General features: G+C 44.0%; 1 protein-coding gene across 3 annotated transcripts in view; it reads right to left on the reverse strand.

Annotated features, from left to right (window-relative positions):
• CSNK1G2 (casein kinase 1, gamma 2) overlaps positions 1-22,369 on the reverse strand; it is an 87,306-nt gene that overhangs the window by 62,675 nt on the left and 2,262 nt on the right. For 2 of the 3 annotated variants that reach the window (XM_009577777.1, XM_009577778.1), the window contains exon 1: positions 350-512. In XM_009577777.1, the coding sequence (XP_009576072.1) occupies positions 350-512 (163 nt within the window). Of the gene's footprint in view, positions 1-349; positions 751-22,369 lie in introns of those variants that run through there. The other variant, XM_009577776.1, reaches the window with a different exon arrangement.

The raw sequence follows: 22,369 nt of genomic DNA on the forward strand, positions 1-22,369 counted from the left end.
CACCCTAGCTTATGAACAAGAAATTGAGAGCAAGATTTAGCAATCCAGGCAGTTAAGATTTTTTCACCTTAGGCAAGACATTCAGTGCTGAGAACAGTCTTCATTCTTGGGATTGTTCAAAATTTGCATCTTTGGCCTCTCCAGTGTATTCACTTTGACTTTATGCAAATAAAAATAATGCTAACAATTACATCTTCTGAGTCAGAAGCTTCAGGTAAGGCAGCTCGACACTTGGGAAACAAGACAGGCACACGCATTTCTCAAGCCAGGGTAAGTTTTTATGTATTTATATTCCAGTGGTGAAATGCTAATCTGGATAATGCAGGCCACTAAAATGGTTACTTCTTACCTAGTCTGAGTTCTCCAAAGTTCCCACACCCAATCTTCTTGCCCACTCTGAAGTTGGGTCCCACCATAAGAACGCCAGAAGACGCTGATGAGCTTGGTCGAGAACCGTGCCCGCTCCTTCCCGGCAACTGCCTTTCATCCTTTTCCCTATTAGGATGGTCCATGATCTTAGTGAAATATCTCTGCCAGCAAGCTGGCAGAAAGGAATTGGAGTACGCACTCTTCTCCTTAGAATAGAAATATATATCCAAAAGTATCTGAGTCAGGGTCCAAGAGAGTCATGGAAACGCATGGAGTTCTTTTGGCACTGTATCCAGTTTCCTAATGCATCTTGATAATGTACCAAGTGGTCGATTACGTTCTTGAGAACTCAATAAAGGCAGGTTGCTTTTGGTTTCTTACCTGGGGAAAAGAAAAAGGATATATGAAACAAAAATAATTATTTTAAAATACCAAGCAAGAAATGTACAACAGGACTAACGTCCAGAACTTTCCCATCCTCGAGGAAATTAACAGCTATATGGGAACTTTACCATTTTCTTAACAATTTTCTGATAAAAAGCCCTGATGTCACAAAGAGATAAGTGCTGCCCATCCACTGCTTGCTACTGGACTTATCAGGACTCACGCCGCACACACTAACAAAAGCAATTTCAATTACACCAGCACGTCAGGTGGAAACTGCAAGATCATGTCCCATCTTTAAAGCAACTATGAAGTATAAAGTTTGTTTTCTTCTCACTTCATACATTTATGAAGTATTACACAAAAGCCAGGGGAAAAAAAAAGTGGCAAATGGAAGGTGCCAAGAGAAGAAAATACTGAAGCACTTAGGAAGTCAAATTCTCCTTCATTTTACATCTTTTAAAGTTGACCTCAGATATATTTGCTAATTGAAACTGTTGTCTTACAGAGATGACCAAAATAAGTAGCCAAAGGAAGATTTATTATTTTAAAAAAGCTAGGAATTTCCTGAAAGCTGTATCAACATACAGTTCACATGACTAACACGATTTAGTTGCCAAAAAAATGAGGTCTTGGAAAACCAGATGTTCTAATGGAATTGGGTGAGGGACTCAAGGGCCAAGATCTTCTCCATCAGCCTGCATTCATGACTGGCAAATGAAAGCCTGACAGTTCTCTCAGAGAAACTGAAGTACACCTTCTGCCCGCATGTCCAAACTTGTCACCACCATAACCCCAAGGGCAGGCAACTCTGGACTACTCCAGACAGCACACTGGTGCATCTCATGAGCATCAGTCTGCTAACTCTGCCAAAAGAGGACAAGAAATAGATGCTTCTCAACCCATGCAGGTCAAGTGGTTCCTCTGTGCCCATGGACCACCCTAAAAAAAAGAAGAGCAGGAGCTGTACGGACCCAGGAGGTCCTGCTCCAGAAGTGCAGTCCAGGGAACGCGGGGAAGATTGATATCTCACCATGAGACCTTTCCTAGGACGTGAACTCACACTGGATCGTTAGTGCAGCCAAATGATTCAGCTCGGCCCCCACTGTGGTCAGAAGAAGTTTCTGCCACTCAGGCATGAACCTCCGAAGCCTCTGTAGCAAGAGACCATTGCGGCCTGGTGGGAGAGTCCAGAGGTACCAGTGGTGGTGGGTGAGCTTCCCCTCATTGCCAAAGCAATCAGCAGGACGAAGGGAAAGGTTGCAGCATGCTTTGCTGTACAGACGCTGCATCAGCAGCCAGTATTAGGCAGCAGATGTGGACACTCTGGAGGTGCTTGTGGTGCAGTTCTTAAGCAAGAACTAGAATAAACATACCTGTAGCTATCCCCCACATCCCAGGACGTGTATGTACTGGACTGTACTCCTTTAGGGCACACTGTTGCATTCACGATCTTCCAGATGTGAATAGAAAAGTGCCTGAATAATTTTAGAAACAAGGTTTGTGTCCTACTTCAGCTGTAGGCACCCATGCAGAAGTTTCAATGCCTGCATGGAAATTAGTAAATACCTCCAAAGTCAGCAGAGAAGTGCTAAATGAAACCACCTAAACAAGAGTCAATGTGGAAAGACATCAGCAATCGAACATTATCAGATACGCCCAGAAACACAACCATATTTATGAGGGTTCAAAAGTTACTAAGGCAATTGGCTCAGTCCTCCTGTAGTAATACGTTTGTAGAGAATTTAGCAAGGGTTTCTTCTGTTCGTTTCATGAGATAATGAAGCTAACCTACCTACTTCCAGCTATCCAAAAATAAAAGACAAGAATTATTACCCATCCACAAACCAGTGGCATGGAACAAAAGCATTAGTTCTTTTGAAATATGAGTATGCTTTCCCCAGTCTTCAACTGTGGTATACTTTTATTTCTGGAAACTTTTGTTTTGATCTAAGGCATCTGCACACAAGGCAGAAGTAATTCACACTAAATCCAGAAAATGCAGGTAGCTACCAGTTGGAAACTCCAGTTTCTGTATATTGAACTAGTCTTTAGCACAACTCTGACCTTTTCTATCCATTTCCATTTGCAGTTCTGCGTGTTTGCACAAAAGAGGGAACAGTTCTCCCCAGCTTGAGCTTCCTTCCTAGATTTTTTTTTTTTAAATATTTCCGCAAAAAAAGCAAAGATTAACTTTAACACCACTTTGCAATTACTTTCCACTGCTTTTGTTCATATATTATTGCAGGCTTCTATATATCAGACAAGGTGTTTGCAGGACTCTAAACAGACCCCATCTTCATAGGAAGGATGCTGTGTCTCTCCACAATGTATTAGGAAGACCTTGAGGAACTAATAATAGCTTAAAGAAACATCCACACACGTGAATGGATGCTTCATGCAACATAATAATCCCACAAAAGCACCCATCTTTAACAGTTTATACTAATGCTTAGAACCTAGCTCAGGTTGCACAGGTTACAACCCACAGGATATTTCATCTCGCCTGTGACTCAGCAGCCCTCTTTTCTAGAGTGAAAAGCAGATGAATTCTCATTGTCGCTCTGCACAAAGGTGGATCTCTGCAGAAAACGTCATACAGCATGTTTGCAGCAAATCCAGGAGGTCTGAAAATCATCAGGTCATATGAAAGCCATTGTATCGTGTCCATACAGCCAGTTTGGCCATACCAACCCAGAAGCTGCAGCATCAAGCTCCCAAGGTGGTACTAAGTCATGTGTGAAATGCCATTCATGATTAAGCACTGCTGGCCTACTGAGAGACAGAAGAGTTGGAGATGTTCACATACAAGAAATTCAATACTTAGTATTACCAAGATTTACTTGTACCTCAAATTAATTCAAGATTTAATACTTAAAACTGAATATGGATAAGCAGGAAGCATCCGTTACAGGCAAACAGGATGAACTGGTTTTTCATCATAGACATCCCAACATACTTTCAGCTGCAGCGTTCACGTTGAGGGGGTGAGTTAGCACTGCTTTTCAAAGCTGTTTGCGTAGACACAAGCACAGTTGTATTTGCTTTGTGAAACCAGCTTGCAGAAGCAATGATGATGCTCTATCAGATATCAGAAAAGCACTTGGATAGGACCTCACCCCAACCTGTCCTGGGAGGAGAGACTTGCTTCAAAACAAACAACAAAAAAGGACAGTCATTGAAACTACGGAAGTTTATTGCTTAACAGAAGTCAAATGTGAGGATGATGATGGAGTGCTTCTAGGTCTGGATCACTAAGAAAGATGAGCAGAACAGAGGAATTCTACGAATTAAAAAAGTAGCACTTTGGAAAACACACTTGATCACACCAAAGCCAGAGCAGAGGATTTGTTTTCCCAAAGTCATTATTTTCATCAAGGTTGGATAATCCATGGGCAACAACTACAGACTTCACAAAAGGGTAATAGAAAGAAGTCTCTAGCAAGAGCACAAACCCAGCCCGATTTACGCTTGGAAAAAACAATGCGCAGCATTGCGTGAGACATGAAGGGCAGCACAGCTCTCTAGACTGAGGAGATACTACCATGAAGGACTACATGGAAGAGGGGCTAAAAACCCTAAAAGAAAGAGGCAAAATCTGCATGACGGATTTCAGCACAGGAAGGAGGAATGATACAATTTTTATAATGTTGCAGACAATTTTTTTTTTTCCTTGCTCGTTCAGCTAACAGTTACATGGCCAGTAGAGAGCGTAAGAAAAGTCAATATAAGCTAAAACCACCAGAAAGGGTTTCTAAACAACCCTGATGAACATGAGGTGGACTGGGAAGAGAGAGGCTGTTTAAGAATGCACTGCAATGTTTTCCTGCGTGATGCCACAAGCCGTTTAACCTTCCTTCTGCCATGAAGTACTACCAGCTTTTGACCTCCAGAGTAGATGGATTCAGATAGTGAGGTTGTTTTGCAGCAGAACCTGATGCTTAGGTGCAGATCTTTTCAAAGTTGTTTGGCTACCTGCTGGCACAAGACAGCATCGTCAGAGAAAAGCGTTTTGCCAGCTATGATAAAATGAGGCTGAAAGCCACCAAAAGGTAAAGGCACACAATTTAATGTTTCAAATGGTTGATAGGAATTGGCCTTGATCTTCAGTGATTGCAGGGCAGGAGGTATTCTGTCAGTGCTCGATGATAGAAGTACATCATTCCTCTACAGGTTGCTCAAGCCTCTTGCGAGCGTAAGCCCTCCTGAGCCTCGATACAGCTTCCCCCTCCTCCAGACTGAAGTCTGAACTCGGCTCAAGCCCCACGTGCCAAGTTTCAGATCCAACATCAGAAATATACTGCTTGGTTTGACACTTACACCATCTTGCTCAGTGCATCTCAGATGGGACAAGCAACTCCATTCTTCTCAGGCAGATTAAGTACAGAGCTCCACCACACGTCTTTTGGCTAGTGAAATAAGATGTTAACGGTTATAAGCTACCACGCCTCCGTCCTTCCCCCGTTCCCCATCTGTATAAGGTCTCCCCAGGGAGAAGAATGGAAAGGTCACGCCTGACAGTCTGCAAACACTAAACATCCTCTCCCTCAGCTGAAAGCCTCCTGCAAACAGGAATTCAGATCAGCCATGAATGAGTGAATCAAGCGTTTGATAACTTCTTTATTAAGGCCAACCCTACGAGCAGATCCTAGCTGTCGATACACTGAATCACACAAAGATCTTTCACTATTGTTACTACATACTAAAAACGACTGTAGTAAATATGGCATCAAAGATGGCTTTTGAGGACTAACAAAGTGCTTGGCTTTGGAAGAGGAGTGGCAGAAGAATGAAGACTAGACTGTAATTTGAAGTCAGTTGCATTAATATTTAAAGACTACTCAGAATGCCAGGACTATTTCCTGCCACGATTCAAACTTTTTCATAACGATTTTCCTTCCTACCTTTCCACCCACTCAGCAAGATTGCTCTTGAAAGTTACTTGCATTTAAACAAAGCTGCATGAAGATATTTCCCTAATGGTGACTCAGTCCAATTCCAGTATTCATTTTACTACAATATAGTTGGAGACACAGGAACAGTTATTTAATGAAACATGCAGGGTTCAAAGGAAATTACTTAAAGCACAATTAGCTAAATAAAAAAAAAGCCCAACCTTGTATCCTACACACTTCAAAACACTTCGGACCTGAGATCTAAATCACGATCTCACCTCCATCAATAAAACGGCAGTGCTAGAGCTACAAACCAGCTTCTAGGCAGTGTTGACAGCAAGTGCCGTTCGCATTGTGATCCGCAGCACAGTCCAGCGTGAAGGACGGTTTATCACTTACCAAGCTTACGGCACAGCAACATTGCTCACAGACATCCAGTTTTCTCAATTAATTCCTTAAGTTTGAAAGCAGCCAAAGTAAAGGACAATGCAAACAAGAGACTGGTGTGAAGAAGCCAGAGCAACCCTTATTCCTACCTTTCAAAGAAAAAGCTCGCTTCCCTTACACTGAAAATTTCTTTGACCTACTTGAGATACTCTGGAAACCCTTGCAAGATAAGAACAAGAGCTGTCAAAGTCTTGTTTTGTGGCACAATTTCAGAAAATCTATCCAAACTGAAACTGCAAACGAATCCCCCTTTCTTCAAATCAAATCGAGCAGACCTGATCCAGGTCTGTGTGCGTTTCTGATTCATGAAGGAGTCAAAATGTGCTAGAAATCACACTGCAAATGCCTGGCGGATGGACCACCACCCTAACAAGCAGGAGCAGTTCAGCCCTACAATTCCTTTTCCTTCTTTTAAGAAGAGCCCCTTCAAGAAAGCCCCATTTTCTTTTGAGATGGGTGATCTCATTCCGCTCTCTACAGAAACAGGAACTCAATTTCTTAAAGCAACTCCAAGATCGTTGTGTTAGGACAAGGCACATGCCTTTTCACTGTATTTTCCAACATCCACCCATGCCTGGTAATACTTCTTGATCTGGGGAGTGCTTTCCAGACAAGATCTGCTACTTCCCACACGACTTCAAAGACTATAAAATCCTCCAGGGCTCTCAACGGACATGTTATAAGCGTATGGATATGAGATCACCAGCTTCCACCCTCATTCTGTGTAAAAAGTAGAGCCTTCAGCAGCAGAAAACTTTGCTTGCTTTGCCACAGATTGGGACAAACGGTTCACCCTCTGGAAAAGGTGTAACAGCCAGGATGCAGGTAATGAGGAGTATTTTGAAACCAGGACATGTGATGTGTTCACTCATGTTCTCAGCATCTGCAAACTCATTTTATTAGCTTACACGCTGAAGTTTAGAGGAACAAGCTGGCTTTGTGTCCCCTGCTTCACTGCATACCTTAGCAGCTTCCTAGGCGTCTTCCTATATTAAAACGTGATTAGTAAACCTCTCACTTACAGCTTTGCTCTTTTCTATGTGGACACACATCTCCACTGGCTTCAGGTCCCTTCAGGCCTTCTCATCCCATCACATAATCTCTTCCCTTCCACGATGTTCCATTTCTTGTCCTGCTTCTGCCCAATGCTACTTTCCAACTTGCCCCAACAAAAATTTCTTTTTCTGAAGCCACCCCGTTACTCACTTCTGGTAAAGTTGCTGTTCTACTAACAAGAAAATAAGAGTTATGAGATCTGCCCTGTTCCTAAGAAGAAAAATCATCAGATAACCAAATATCCTATCTTACAGGTCAGACCAAGAAGATCCTGCTCTGGTGCTTGGCTATCTACACAAGCTAGTAGGAAAGATGCAGAGGCTGAATGCTCTCTCCACTCAGCCACAAGACATACACTTTTTTTGCCTTTTTCTCTCCCTTTCTAGCTTCAGATTACCTAGAGGGTCTTCTACTAGGAGATACTCCTCCAATAAGCTTCCAATTACGGGAGTGTATTTCAACTACCTGCCTGTATCCCAGTAGCACCTCCACCCAGAGATCAGTATTTATCTGTGCTTTCCCAAACAGCACTAGACTGACCTGCTTTCAGTGTCCTCAATGTTGTGCAAAACAACAGAAAAACTGAAAAAGTAGGTCAAAACTCTCTGCTGCAGTTTAAAGCTGGTAACAGCATCGACAAAGCTAGCTGTAGACTACAGCAAGCAGGTGCACGTCACGTCAGATGTCCCACACTTGGGCGGTTCTTTCCAACCTTGAAGACTACAGATGCCTTTTAAACATTATGAGTTGCTTCTGTTCAATCATTTGACCCAACAATTTAATCTTCAGCTTGTGCAGTTAGTTTTGTTCAGCGCTTCACAGGCGGAAGAAATGCCTTACAACATGAGGCATACAAACAGTATTTAAGTCTAAATTGCTGGGAAGGGAGAAGGATGGACAACTGCGGATCACTACACTCATTTGTTACTCATGAATGCACAGGACTGTCAAGTTGACATCCTGCAATTACAGTTTTTACAAAAGGGATGAACCCAAATGAACTCATACCATTTTCCATCCTAGGGAAGTAAACTTCCGTGAAGTCTTTTCCTCGAAGACCTCATGAACCTGCTAGAACACATTAATTGTATAATCCTCAACTAAATGTGTTGGCAAGTTAAGTCTCCGTTGATTGTTTCCCCAAGAGCGATCGAAGCACCCATTCTGTAAGTTCATTCCTGAACTTTGTTCTCGATACCCTCTACACAAGCTCAGCATGAAAGCCAGGAATGTTAGGGAGGGAAAAAGTAATTTAGTTAGTAATTTAGTTCTTCCACACGAAGAGAGTCAAAACAAAAAACAGACTATTTTTCAGGGAAATGGTTTGTGCGATGCAAGCTAGAGTCATTGACTTCTCTTCCCCACTCGAGTTCAAGCCACACATATGCCAGCAGCCACGTACCCATATTCCTATATGTTTAACAAAGCACTACAGACCGTAACCTGCCAGAAAAAGAGGGTTAGTGCTCTTTATGAAGAGTTGCATTATGCTGGAACAGCTAAATGAACAGTTGAATGCTTAAATAAAATGAAAAAATCCCCTAGTGAAACCTGAGCTCTGCATATTTTAATTTTTTTTTTTTTAAGCTGGGAAGAGAAAAGACTGAAGAGCAACTGCCAGATCAGCTCCCCTCTATCTTCTGAGGCTTGCTGCAGAAGTCAGACACACATCTCTCTGCATAAAAGCCTGACAGAATGCCAAATCCCCGTTTGTCAGCAGCAAGCACCTCCAAACGACGCAGGTGTTCAGCCCACACACAGCTGCCTGCACACCACCAGCCCCAACACTGCATCCTCAGCAGCCCCAGGAGTCCTGCAGCCCCTGCTGCGCCGCTGCCCGGGAGGAAACCATCAGATTGACGAAGTTCTTAAGATCTACCTCTTGATATTACAGTAACCAACCCCAGCTTTAAAATCCAGTGTTTGAAAGGAGTCTCAAAGACTGGCAAAAAGCATGACCTTTAGGATACCATCTCTGCTGGCAAAAATAGGCTGCGTAAGGCCGTGTAAGATCAGGTTCCAGCAGAAATAGATCTTTATGAGGATGCTACAGAGGAAATGAGAAAAAAACTGGCAGTAGCAAAGGGTCTGCAACAGACCCAGGGCTGGATGAGAACCCTGCAGATGTTCTCTTCTCTGATATCCAGGCACCACATATACCCGTATTTTTTTAATCTTAAAATACCAGGTCACTTAACAGCAAAAAGAGAGCCTCAGATACACCTACACCACCCCTTTCCTTTCAGGCAGTGGATTTGAAGAAGAAAGGGGCAAAGCCTACCAGAGAAGAGATGACTTCTAGACAGCCACGTGCATCTTCAAGGAATAACCCACATCAGGCAGATTCAGGTGCTTCCATGGTGGTTGATGGATGTAGTTTGCAGTTACTGGTATCAACGACAAGCAAAGTCCTCAACAAGACCACCACTGCGGCTTGGGCTCTGGAGCAGGCTTGGATCACTGGAAGCCACATCACTTTTGCAGATTTATAGCATAATTTAACACAGATGCACCTCAATAGTCTATGACTGTTTTATCTGCGCACCGCCTGGCAAAGGGAAGAAGCCTGGAGGACGAATTGCAGACAGGCTCAGAGAGCTTGAAAAGACTGGTAAATTTGGCTGTTAAACACAAAAAAAAAACCCCTTTGCACTATCCAAACCATGAAACGCTTTTCTCTGCTTTCAGAAAGGAATGCAAGTATCAAGTTCAGAGCCAACACAGCTTTCACAGTGTGTGCGTGTGGGGTGGGGGAAAAGCCTCTTACTAGAAGAAAAGCCCTCGTGAACTTGAACAGACAGGGTCAAAGAAAACTGAAGACCCCTTGATGGCAAGGGGTAGGTAGAAGCTGCGTCAGTGAAACCCAGCTCGAGCTGACAGGCAGCCCTGACTAATTCAAAGAGGTGCTGAGAAGCATTGGGCCATGCGTCAAGACGAACACAAGCACTCATCAAGTTCCTGTTTCCCCTGTGGAAGAACACATTCGTGTCGAGTGCCACCCAGTATCAATAAAAACAGCGTCATTACAAAACAGTAATGAAGTGGGATTCAGCTGTAGGCCCTCTGTACCCCAACTTGAGAGGAGAGCTCCAGGTCCCCAAACTCTGCTTCTGACTCGGAACAGGTTGCCTCTCCTCTGTCCCACCAATACCCAGGATGCCTCAAAAAGCTGAGGACAAACAAGCAGAACGGTTTCTTGGTTGCCTCAGATTAGAAGGACACCAAACCTCTGCCAAGGCTTATATCAGCTCCTAAAAAGAGCTTCAGACATGGCTGATTAAGGATCTCAGCCCCTGAAACCAGGTTAAGTAGAGACCTGGGATGATGCTTGCTAGTGGTCTGAAGCAGCAGCTCACCCTCTGCTTCGTATTAATCAGCATGTAGATAATATTATGTCCAAAACATAACTGCAAAGATCAAAAGACTGCATGTGCTATGTCTTGTCAGCGTAAAACGCCATGGTGATGCTGCTGAGCATTTGCACCTGATGGCTCGGGAGACAGAGGAAGTGGTGTAAGGGCTCTCTCAGTGTCCAAGTGTCCACTACACGAAGCAACAAAGCCTTAGAGAAAATACCACTTCCATGCAAACAGAATGAAGTTATGAAGGTGCATCAGAAATGGGTGCCTTCAGAAAGGGAGCTTTATGCAAGTACCTAATTCAGTGCAAGGATTTAGGTACCGAGCTGCAAGGATTTAGGCTCTGAGCACCAACACACACCATAAATCAGGCAAGACTCATCCCAGCTTAGGTGTGTCCTCCAGGGACAAATACCAGCAACCAGATGAAGCAAGTTTGGCTGTAAGGAAGACTACATGCTTTCATGTCCCACTGTGGGGCAATATTCAGCATCACAGAAACTGAAGAAGTTGTTCTTCACCACCACACAGCCTCACATGAAGAGAGGATGAAAAGAGAAACCTATAAGGGGACACGACCAAAACCAACAGTTTAGGTGGGCAAAAGTCACAAGTATACTCTATGCAGCCTGTGTAGCTAAACTTTAAGACCTGGACTGGCAGGCAAAGCCCATACGCCCCATAGAAAATGGGGAAGCAGACATCCCTGCCAAGTTCGCGTGACTCCATCCCACAGACTCTCGCCATTGCCCAACAGACTTGACTTGGCCCTTGCCTCCAGGTTGCTTATCACCAGAAACTCCCCGTAAGAGCTGGTTAATAAATTGGAAACACAGTGATGTAAGAGATGGTGAGCCGGAATATCAGCATCTCTTAAAAAAAAGTAATGGTGATGCCAAAAAGAGAGAAAAGTAATGTATTAAGAGGAAACACAACAAAACTTGATACTTAATGATTTAGTGTACATGTCTTCTCGTTTTAATGCCTGAACTTCACCTTGTCCTTACTTGAAGATACTGCCTTTTCCAGCAGTCATGGGACAGAGGATCAGACCATGCTGTCACTCCATATAATTAGACCTTTGGCAGGGATTCAACTGACATTACCTACATATTTTGCTTGCAACTAAACTATGTCTCAAAGAAGCAGCTATGTACCCGAGACCTATATGGACAGAAATCTCCCCCAGCCTTTAATGTGCCTTTTATTTGGAGGCAAACTGCTGTCAAACAAGGGTGACGAACCTTGCAACCACGTGCAGAGGTTAAAGAGCACAAGGTAGCTGAAAAAGTAAGAACCAAATCTTGCTCCTTTGGGCTTAATAAATACATTGCTTCAGCCTAAGCAAACAAATCTCAAAGCTGCTTCCAAGAAGGGGCAGCAGCTGCCAGCACCCCGATTCCCTGCCATCGCCTCATTCTCTCCCACCCCACTATTTTTTGTAGGATAAGGTTTTTACTGGCATAGCTCACTTCCGTAAAGACTGACAGAGCGTAATATTTAAGGCACTGTTACACTCAAAGCCTGAAACCTGCTGCAGCCATTTATCTTCCCTTCCCATTATGGGATTATAAAAACTCCATGAGGTCAGCACTGCAGCCGTGCTACGGACCCAAAACAAGCTGTCAAAAAAAGCCCACCTATCCTACGGGGTAACAGCCTTACGGCATATAAAGAACAACCTTTTCCTTTCTCTATGAGATTTAAGATTCCCCTTTTTCAGAGCTCCCAACTGCGTATCCTTATGAAGCAGTTCAGCTGGCAGAAGAGATTGATCCAGATAGCCTATGCGATTGAAAGATGCCAAGAATTACATGCAGACCAAGCAAAACACCCGCTGGAGAAGTACAGCCCCCTTGCAGGAGGGCCAAAAGATGCTTAGGAGCCCTGTGACAGTTTTGTGAAATAATCCTGTCTCTTGCCTTTTTTTAATTTTTATTTGATTTATTTTATTTCTATTTCTTTATTTCTAAACAAAGCAAAGGTCGCTCCTTTTGCTGGCAGCTATGAGCTGCCTCCTCCCCGGTGCAAGGTACAGGCTTGGTTACTGGTTTCGTTCTGTGCCCACAAGCGGCAAGATAGACTATGCCCACACAAACATCACAAGCTCCATAAAAACCGGCACTTCCTCGGCAGAGCAATTAGGCATAATAATCCCAAGATACACAGACAGTTGAGTTTGGTCACAGAAAGTAAATGTTTGTGCCTAGTTATTTCCTCGATGTGGCAAGGAAGTAGCTGGAAGTATCGCCAGCCCGAGGTGGAAAGCCAAGCAGAAGCCATCGATACTCCAGAGAGCAAGCTACATGGCTTTAAAAAATTGTAATACTTGAAGGTTGTTGGTTGGTTTTGTAGGGTTTTTTTTTCTTCCTCAAATCTGAAGGTAGCTAGTTGACAGTGGCTTAAAAGTCTTCATGTGCTGCATCAGTGTTTTAGCTTCTTCCAGATTTATTAGTGAGCACTGTCCCACGCATGTCATTTTTCTACCTGTGCTTCGCAAGATGCAGTTTCTTTGTAAAAATCACCCACACCGCTTGCCGAGATGAGGTCCACGTGTTATGTCAGCTAGAGAAGCACCAGGAGAGGCAGGCTCTCCCCACTGGCGTCCCTTGTAAAACTGCCCAGCACACTGGGACACGTCTGGGTGGCACGAGCAGCGTAAGAGATGGCAACAAATACTCTCTGGTTTCTCACGGTGATAGTCTTGAGATAAGCTCTGGAGGTTTCTTTCGACTGTACCCATCCAGCTGACAGCATTTGCCTTCACGCACCATCAAGCTCATCAAACTTCCCCCCTTAAGTACACAGTAATAGGACAAATTTAAATTTGCAAAGGATCAGCCTGGTTACGAGACATCACCATCCCTTCCTCGTTCACACTGTAATCCTCAACACAAGTTCACAAATACGGGTGGCCAGACATGACCCCGCCTTCACGCCAGGTGATAGAGAACATGCAAGAGGGTGTTAATGCCAGCAAGGATATCCGGCAATCCACAAAATCCTGCATACCAAGGAAAAACAGATAGTCCTCTGCCTCCACAAAACGGCAGCCTGAGCGCGGGCAGTGACAGTGTCCCCCCCACGAGAGCCCAGACCCAGTCCCACACAGCAGGGCCACTTAGTGACCCTGCACACACAAAGCAGCCCCATTTTTCAGCTGCAAACAGTAGTTCCAAAGCGACATCCAGCTTCCGCAGTGCGCTTATTTTCATTATCAAAGCCAAATGTGTTCCGTGACGCCGCTATGCTAAGGTCATGGTGCTGGATTTATTTTGTGCCAACCTTTGCTGCTGCTACCGATAACCCTCTATCTGCATCTCAGCACCGTCCCGCCACCTGATGCTTATTTTTCAGATCAAGAAACAGTACTTGGGTAGTAAATGATCCTCTGCTACCTTTTTTCCACGTCATCTTGCCATTTTGGTTACTTCCATTCAGATTTGAACTCCGCAGCGCCAGAAGAGGCACTTCATCACCGCTAAAGTTATTCAACACCCAAAACGAGGATACTGGATGCCCACCTACAGCACGTTTCGGTTCGGCTGTGAGCAGCAAGAACAAGCAGCACTGAAACAGGCGGTCAAGCTCACGTTGCATTTGATGGAGCAATGTCAGCTTAAGGAAACGGCATGCAAGTTAGCAGGGGAAACAAGCTGAAGAGGAGATGTTTTAGAGAGGTAATTTTATACGACAACTTTTGCTACTTCTCCCCTTTTCCTCGTGTTAAGGGCCTTGCACAGTTCATGGCCTGGCTCCTCTGTTTGCTGTAAACTTGAGACATGCCTATGTAAAGCAAATATTGTGCCAAAACAAACAAATCTTCCACCCACTTGCGGTCCAGCAATCTATTAGGAAGGAAAGGCAAGGCACATACCATTAAAACTATAAATACCACCTAGTATGAACAAGAGTAAAGTCTTGCGGTTAACAAAAAAATATTTTGCTCCATTCCTCAAGGAATTAGACTTACGTGTTGGCCTTAGCTGTGCTGGTATCCCTGTTTTGCAAGCTTCTAACCCATTCATGTGTTTCAATCCCATTTGACAAAGAATTCAAAGACCTTAAATTTCTTCAGCTATTATGATAAATCCAGAGGAGAGCGATCCACATGTGTTCCCTCACCGAGGAAAATAATGAAGCACAAGCTCAGTTATGCAGTGTAACACAAAGGAATGCACATGGGAGAGTCGTCGCTCATCCTTGTCCACAAGAAAAACTTCATAACTTGGGTCTTATTAGATACTGGATTATCCAAACACTGAAACCACATTTCCTAAGCTGCTCTCCAAGTCATTTATTCTCTCCGTTACAGGATCAGTGTTCAAGAGGCATCGGGGCAAAGCACGGGTATTTTATGTCTCAGCTAAGATGTCCCGATGGGTGCAACCTTCCTCCCAAAGCACACACAGTACCAGCTAGCTTTGCTGTTGTTCTTCGTATATAAAATAAACACCCGGTAACCACATAAGCTCACTTGCTATTCATAAGTGAGAGTGAGCACTTGGGAGATATTTCAAACTGAAGCTGGCTAGCAAGTGCATAAATGAAGGTTTAAGGACACACAGAAACAGAAGAAGTTATAGTAAGTGCAGCTCCGTGCTACCCTATCTCCCATCCTACGATGACTTAGAAATTAGTGACACTGCAGAGAGAAGCCTAAAGATTTCTCAAGAACCAAAACCAGTCCCTGTGATAAGATTAAGGCAACTCAGATGAGTTTGGTGCAAAGAGATTAGAAGACACCTTTTGGCTTCCCCTGGATTAGCAACGGGGAGAAACTGAAGCCAACGCCCAGCAGAGAAATAAACAGTAAGCAAGGAGCGACTATCAGAGTAAGTCCTTGGTTCCTGAAGTTGGAGGAGAAAGCTATTTGTTCTACCCTTTCACACTTATCTAGACTTAAGTTTATCTTTTAAAATGAAGTAGAGAACACAGGTACTCGCACAGATTTGTAGCCAAGGAAAGCACATCCTGATGATAACATTCCTTTGCCCTGCAACACATGGTCTTAGACTAGTTAACGGCTGGCAGATTTCTTCTCACTGAGCTTTAGCATTTATTTCACAGCCACCAATCTTGTTGAGCAGAGAGATGACACCTTATTCCACCCTGTTAGTTTTAATATCATGATCTAAAACAAGAAGTGGGGTTTTGTTACCTCCTAACCATGAGAGAAGTCACAATACTTATGCTACCCAGTGTCTTTGTGTCTTCTGAAAGGCACCAACCTCCCATCCAAATCCCTCCCCACTGCCAACTCTTCACTTAAATAAAAAAAAAAAACAAACAGCTGAGCCTCTAAGACTATATTGCTGAAACCCTGCCTCCCACAACTATAGATCACCTTTAGACACTACCTTAAAACCGTATTTTCCAAATTACTTCATTACAGTGCCTGTTCCCCTTTCATGCAAATAATATAACCTTGAGAAAGCTGAAAACAAGCCCAATTCTTCAGCCCACAAGGCAGTTCTTCCACAAGGAAAGACAGCACCTCTTGATAGCATCTATATATAAAGCCCAGTATTTGCCTGTACATCAGGCACTTTTCAAAAGTCATCTTTTGTGGTTTGAAACCTGAAAATGGCTCCATATTCAGCTACAAAATATCCCTTTGAATCACCGCATGCAAAAGAAAATTCATGTCATTTACAGCTTAGTCTTCTCAGTCAGATCGTGAAAACCGGCAGGTGGCAGAAGGACATTTGAGATTTTTCAGAAGAAATTCATGCCACGAAAGTGCAGGTGCAATCAGAGCATGAGCAAACACACCAAGACGCACAAAAGGCGCATTTGGCACAATACCCCATCTTAGGTGGCTGGTGGCAACATCTAGCCAAGACCACAGGAGCACGGGAAATACAGCGCGATCTGTTCTGGAGCTAAAGACTTGAAGACCATTTCATGACCTGCAGTGATACTTCTGCAACAACGCTGAACTGATTTTCCCCGCTTGAATGAACTTGTCCTGCTTCTTTCTGAATCTGTGTAGCTTTCTGGTACCCACAGCTCGCAGAACAGTGCTCTGCAGCTTGCATCAAGTGAGGTATTTTGAACCTGCAACCTTCAGAGTTCATTTGAGGTGAACCAGCGTCCTTGTTCACAGGACCAGCACTATGTTCCCAAAGAGAGCATCCCAAAAAAAGTGAAACTCGATACATTTTCAGCATGGCCAGCTTGGACATTTACATCGGAAAGGTCTTTTCTTTTTCTAAGCGACATTTGCATTGATAAGCAAGAATAAGAACTGGAATAATACTGCTTTGTCACAAAACTGCACCGATATGATTCTCATTCAGTTGGAGAAGTAAGTTTAGGAGAGAAGGACACTGAGGACAATCTGACATCTGCTGCCTTTTAAAGGAAATGCTAAAAATTGGACTTCCCAGCATCTGAAGAGTCAACATTAAAATGGAAAATAAACTCTCAACCATGGTGGTCTGGCAATCATCCCTCTACAGGACGTGTCTCAGGACAAGGTGAAGCTGCACAGGGAAAAGGGGACAGCCTACCCAAATACGGTTAAACCCTTGTTTGTGATGGATCATTGCTTGACCACATCTATAAAGTACCAGTCAGATGCCCAACAGCTGCCACAACCTCCCCAGGAGACCTCGCTTCATTACCTGCTCTTTCTAAAGTGATTTACTACAACGCTGCAAACCTCTGCTGCTGCTTGAGGGAGAGAAGATGACAGCAACCATGTACTTGCCATTAGAAAGCGCTTACCATTACCTGTCAGCTGGCTAGAAAGCAAGCAGGATAGCCCCTATCTAAAGGTTATCTGCTCTTCTTCCACAGGGCACACGTGCAAATGCAGCAGAGTACACCTGGGACCTCTCACACCAAAGGATTTCTGAAAGGAAACAGAAGATGCCACTTTCAGGAAGAGTTTGAGCACGGCCGAGTTACAGCAGCCAGCAAACCAGTGCTCGTTAGTGGGGCTGTTCATCACCGATTCAACCGCGTAGGAGTTAGCTTTATTACTGCTCGGATTCTTTTGGTTTCCCCTGAAATGGTACCAAATACAGGTGACAATACCCACATATCCTGACCTCTCTCACACACTCGCATGTTGAGAAAATAAAAGGATTAAGATTTTACAGCCTTTTACAGGAATTATTTCCTGATTACTGTGGTAGGTGCATGTAGCGGCAGGGTTTTGGTTGTTTTAAGGAAAGGTCAGTTATACTGTACGACAATTTTTCCAGTTCATGTATACATATAAGAAAGCAGCTTACACCTGATCTATGTGGTGATCAGATACATATCATATAAATTAATAAGCTTTAGTTTTCCTGTGGTGAGGTTTTTTCCAGGAAAGCAATCAGTGAGACTAAGTATCCGCGCACTGCTCAAAAACAGCTTTCACAGATCTATTTATGACAGCACAGCCACAGAGTTTGGGTGCAAGTCAAAGCTCCATATGTACTCTGCTTCTGGTTTTGATCTTATAGTAGCTCAGATACATGGTGACATGTTTAATATTCAATTAACTGCAAGTGCTGAAGCACAGTAAGAAGGTTCAAGGTGATGAGAATAAAATTCCAAAACCTTAGAAGTGAAACCATTAAGCATCTACCTCTAGACTTCTCATGATCCAAGGAAAACAAACAGCAGGCAAACCTTTCTCAGACAGCCATCAGTTTATCCCAGTAACATTTGTTATCCACTTTCCATGCTTTTCCTAGTGGCTACCTTCAGGTGAATCCCCAAATGGCTCCACAAGTCCTCTACAGCACCCCATGAATCTGAAATGCTGCTTCCACATCACAGAGTGGTTCAGACTCCTCCACCCCATCCCCAGGGATGTAACAGACCATGATTAGTCTAGACTAAACAGCCTTAGTAGTTTAGCGGCCAGGCTGAGACAGGCTAAAAACTGAAATTAAGCAGAGACGGGGCAACTCCAGCCCAAAGGAGCCTCCCAGAGTTGGCAGCCGTAGGTCAAGGTCACGGCTCTTCAACTACAGGGCAACAGCTTCACAAATGGTACCAGCAGCACACTGGCATGCTACAAGCTGGGGACACAGGACAGACAAGCAATGGGAAGCACCGAGTCCAAGTACTCCCAAGCCTGGTGCTGGGTAAGAGGGAGAGATTTATACCCTGTATCCCCAGAGATGGGCCAGGCAGATCGGAGCAGTGCCCGAGCGTACCACCACCTCCCTACTCCCACGCACCTCATCCTGACCTTGCCTGGCCCCAGCTTCCTACTCTACCCATGTCCTAGGTACAAGGAAGGACAGAGTAGGACTCAAAGCCAGGCTTTCGGTGTCTCCTGGGGGCTAGTTAGAAGAGCTGAGTAGCCCGTAGGTTACCAGAACAGCCATGCCTGGTACATACATATCAGATGGCTTATCCCCTTTAACATCTAGCTACCCTAAAAGGCATCTTCTTGCTCCTCCATCCATCAAACGCCTGCAAGTCTCTCCAGCTCCGGCACTTGTTCAACCTCTCAGTGAGCCAACTCCAGAACTGCACAGCTTTCCGTCACGTTCCCAAGCTGAATTCCTACTGAGAGGTTTAAAAAAGCCTCAGAGACAGCCCGAGGAAAAGGTACAGGTAAATGGTATCATCCTTTTCAGTAGCAGCAGGTTGTCACACACTGTTGTTCTACTAAATGGACAGCTAAGGAACTTGCGGACAATTGGATATTTATGATTCTTCTAACACCTCAGAATAAATGCATGTACTCACAGAGTACCACTATTGTTTGGTAATTTTCAGTAGCTCTTTCCATATCCTGTATAATAACAGAATGCCAAGAACATAAAGGCTTTCATTTGTGTTAACTGCAGTAGCAACAGCTTTCACTGAAACTGCAGCCACATCTTCCACCCTCACATGTTTTTGAAACACGGGGATGTAGCACAGCCTCCCTCCCCCATCCCACCAGGAGAAAACAGGATAGGAAACGCTGAAGATATTTAGTAAGCAAGATAATTTGGTAGCATTTTGAAAAGGAGTTATATAGCATGTACATAAAGGAGAAACAAATGCAACTTGTTGTGCAAGGATGATAACAGCCGGTAAATGCAGTAAAATCCAGCTAGTGGCCAGCGAGCACGTGGCTCATGAACTCATTTCAGCAAGGTCTTACTGTAAGTATCCCCACGCGCTAGTTTTGAAAGTTACTGAAAATGTGAACCTGATGCAAGCATCACAAAGGAAAGGAGTTTGAGGTACTACTGTGAGAACCAGTCTCACATCTTACTAGAAGAAAAGGACGTGCAAGTTACCTCCTGCTTAAGCAATGTCAAAATTTTGTGGGAAGGCATCTAGAACTTCTGAAAAAGCACCAAAACGAAGGCTATACCAAAATACCTAATTGTGAAGACTGGAGCATCCACACCATGTCCTGAAGCATGTCCAGCACTAGGTAAGTATTATTTCCAGCAGAAGCATCTCTAACCTAAACCAGCAGATACTTTGACCTCTGAAACCTTGAAGACATTTGCAGAGCCGCACTTCTCTACCCAATCCATACTTCTCAGGTATAGACCTGTCACCAGTACCCCCAGTTAAAGACCAATAAATTTATTCTTGAAGATTATCTGTGCAGCTTTTCATGCATTCAGATTCTTAAAAGCTGCATCGTACCCGCACCAACCATGCTGTTCAGAGACTGACTGAAGGTCCAGCCAGGAGATCACCGTTACAGCCACCTTGGCTGTCCAGTACACACACCTTCATGTCCAAACTGGACAACAAGGGGAAGCACAACGGCATCTGGAGCAAGATATCCGTGTGGGGAAGGGAAGGGAAATGGTACAGCTCCGCTTTGATTTATCTAGTCTCTGCAGACCCAGAGGAGAAAATAACAGAGCCAAAAATCCAGCTACCAGATCATTCACCCCCAGCAGAAGAGTCCCCGCACACTCTTCTCCCATGCAGAGCAGTCCTGGAAGAAAAGTGCTATTTGAAGCCCTAGAATGGGGATGTTTCAGAGACAAGAGCTGCTTGGACCCCCTAACAGTCCCCATCAGGACTACTCACCCCACGTCCCCCAGTAAAACATCGCGGCACTCTTTTCACCCAGCTGAAAAAGTAAGAGAGGAGTTGGTTTTCCATGGAAATATGAAATAGAGTCAGTCTAGCAAAGCACAAGTGTCAATCACAGAAGACCTACAGGTAGGTAAGAAGCCTAGCTGACAACCAGAATCCATAGCAGGATCAGCACGGTGGCATATCTGCCAGATAGACTTAGCCCATACAGTGCTAATTGCCCAAGTAACGCTAATTCTCGTAAGACAGCTTGATGCCACCCCCCCTCCCAACAGTACATTTATGGAAACATTAAAAACCATGGAAAAGGCCTCATAGCGTACCACAAAAAATAAGGATCCACCGTTGCTCAAATGAAACTGCAAGGCTTGCACCGGGTTTTTAGCAAGGAAATGGAAATCATGCTGACATACAATTGTTCCGCCCCCGTGTTCGCCTTCACACATTTCTTACAGGTCAATTTTAAAGAATTAAGTCTTGTTCAGCTAAACATCTGGTGGCTGTTGCTAGAGGAAACAGACTATCTGCAACATTTGAGCAAAAATAATGAGTTACATAAAAGCCAGACTGCATAAGCAAGAACAAGCGTTTTGCCAGTCTATGAATCTCAAAAATTACATGAAACCCCGTGTTTAATTTTTGAGTTAGAATACAATGAAGTGAACCTGTATGCACTACAAAAGCCACGAAGATTCAAGTTTTCTCTAAGTTTATGAGAATATAATCATGCTGTGTTGTAATTAACCTTCTAGGTAGCAACTGTCTTAAAGATTTTCTGTAAACAGCAGAGACAGATGAATTACAGCTTAAAAACAGACCAGTTCAGCTTTAGGCATTTACAGACTTAGGTCAAGTCAGTACAAGTTGAAGAGCTACAGAAGATGGTTTTGGTCATTAACTATTTGAGTTAGGGGCTCCCCCATGCCTAGTGGAAGAATATTTTTTCTTAATGATACAGAGCACCTTTTTGGTCACTGTCCCCTTTTCCTTGGGGTTTATCAGTGTTTGGAGACCAACACCCAACAGCTGAAGCTACGCTGCACTAAACAGGAGGCATGGTTTTGTGGAAAAAATTGAGAAGGAGCTCTAATGGCATCACCATTTGAGACCCTAAGACCAACTAGAAGCTGTGTAAGATTACAAATTTTTGATACGGGCTTTACAGATCATGAAGTGCCACAATAGGAGACGCAGCATTCCCGAGAACATCTTAAGCAGCATAACTCTAATATACTGGAATTGTACTTCACATTATGTACCTTTCTACAAATAGATATTGCTGTTCTTTGAGGAGAGCTTCAGCACTTAAATAATCCAGCAGCCTGATGGATGACTAATACAACTAGAAAGCTTTGCATACAGAAGGATATTTTAGCTACCACACATCATTGGGACCGCTCTCAATACGCAGCCAAAGAACAGCAGAGGGACCTCAGCTTTCACGGCTGTCTCCCTCTTTTTGACACAGGCTCCAAGACTTTGATTCCAGCTAGCTTCCTCCCGCACTGCCTCGAGAAGCCCACTCTGCAACTCTCAACCCCCATCGCTTAGACGGCACAGTGTTCTCCCGAGCAAGCCACCATTGGTCCAGGTCTATCCCATACCACTACATGCTGTATCTACTGCTATGCAGAAAGCCACTCCAACACACCACTTAGTGAGCACAGCAGAGACGTGCCACGTGAGCAACTGCTTAAGCTGGGAATTTAATCATTTAACCAGCAGCCACTGCTGCTCTCGTTCATTTATGCCATCCAGGAAAAAGAATTTGCTCCTAAAGCCAGATTCCTCAAGCTGGACGTGGTTCACCAAGCGTACTGGAGGACAACACGGCAGAGTCGAGAGCTA

This window comes from Fulmarus glacialis, unplaced genomic scaffold (genome assembly GCF_000690835.1).
Source record: "Fulmarus glacialis isolate BGI_N327 unplaced genomic scaffold, ASM69083v1 scaffold3675, whole genome shotgun sequence".
NCBI classification, from domain to species: Eukaryota; Metazoa; Chordata; class Aves; order Procellariiformes; family Procellariidae; genus Fulmarus; species Fulmarus glacialis.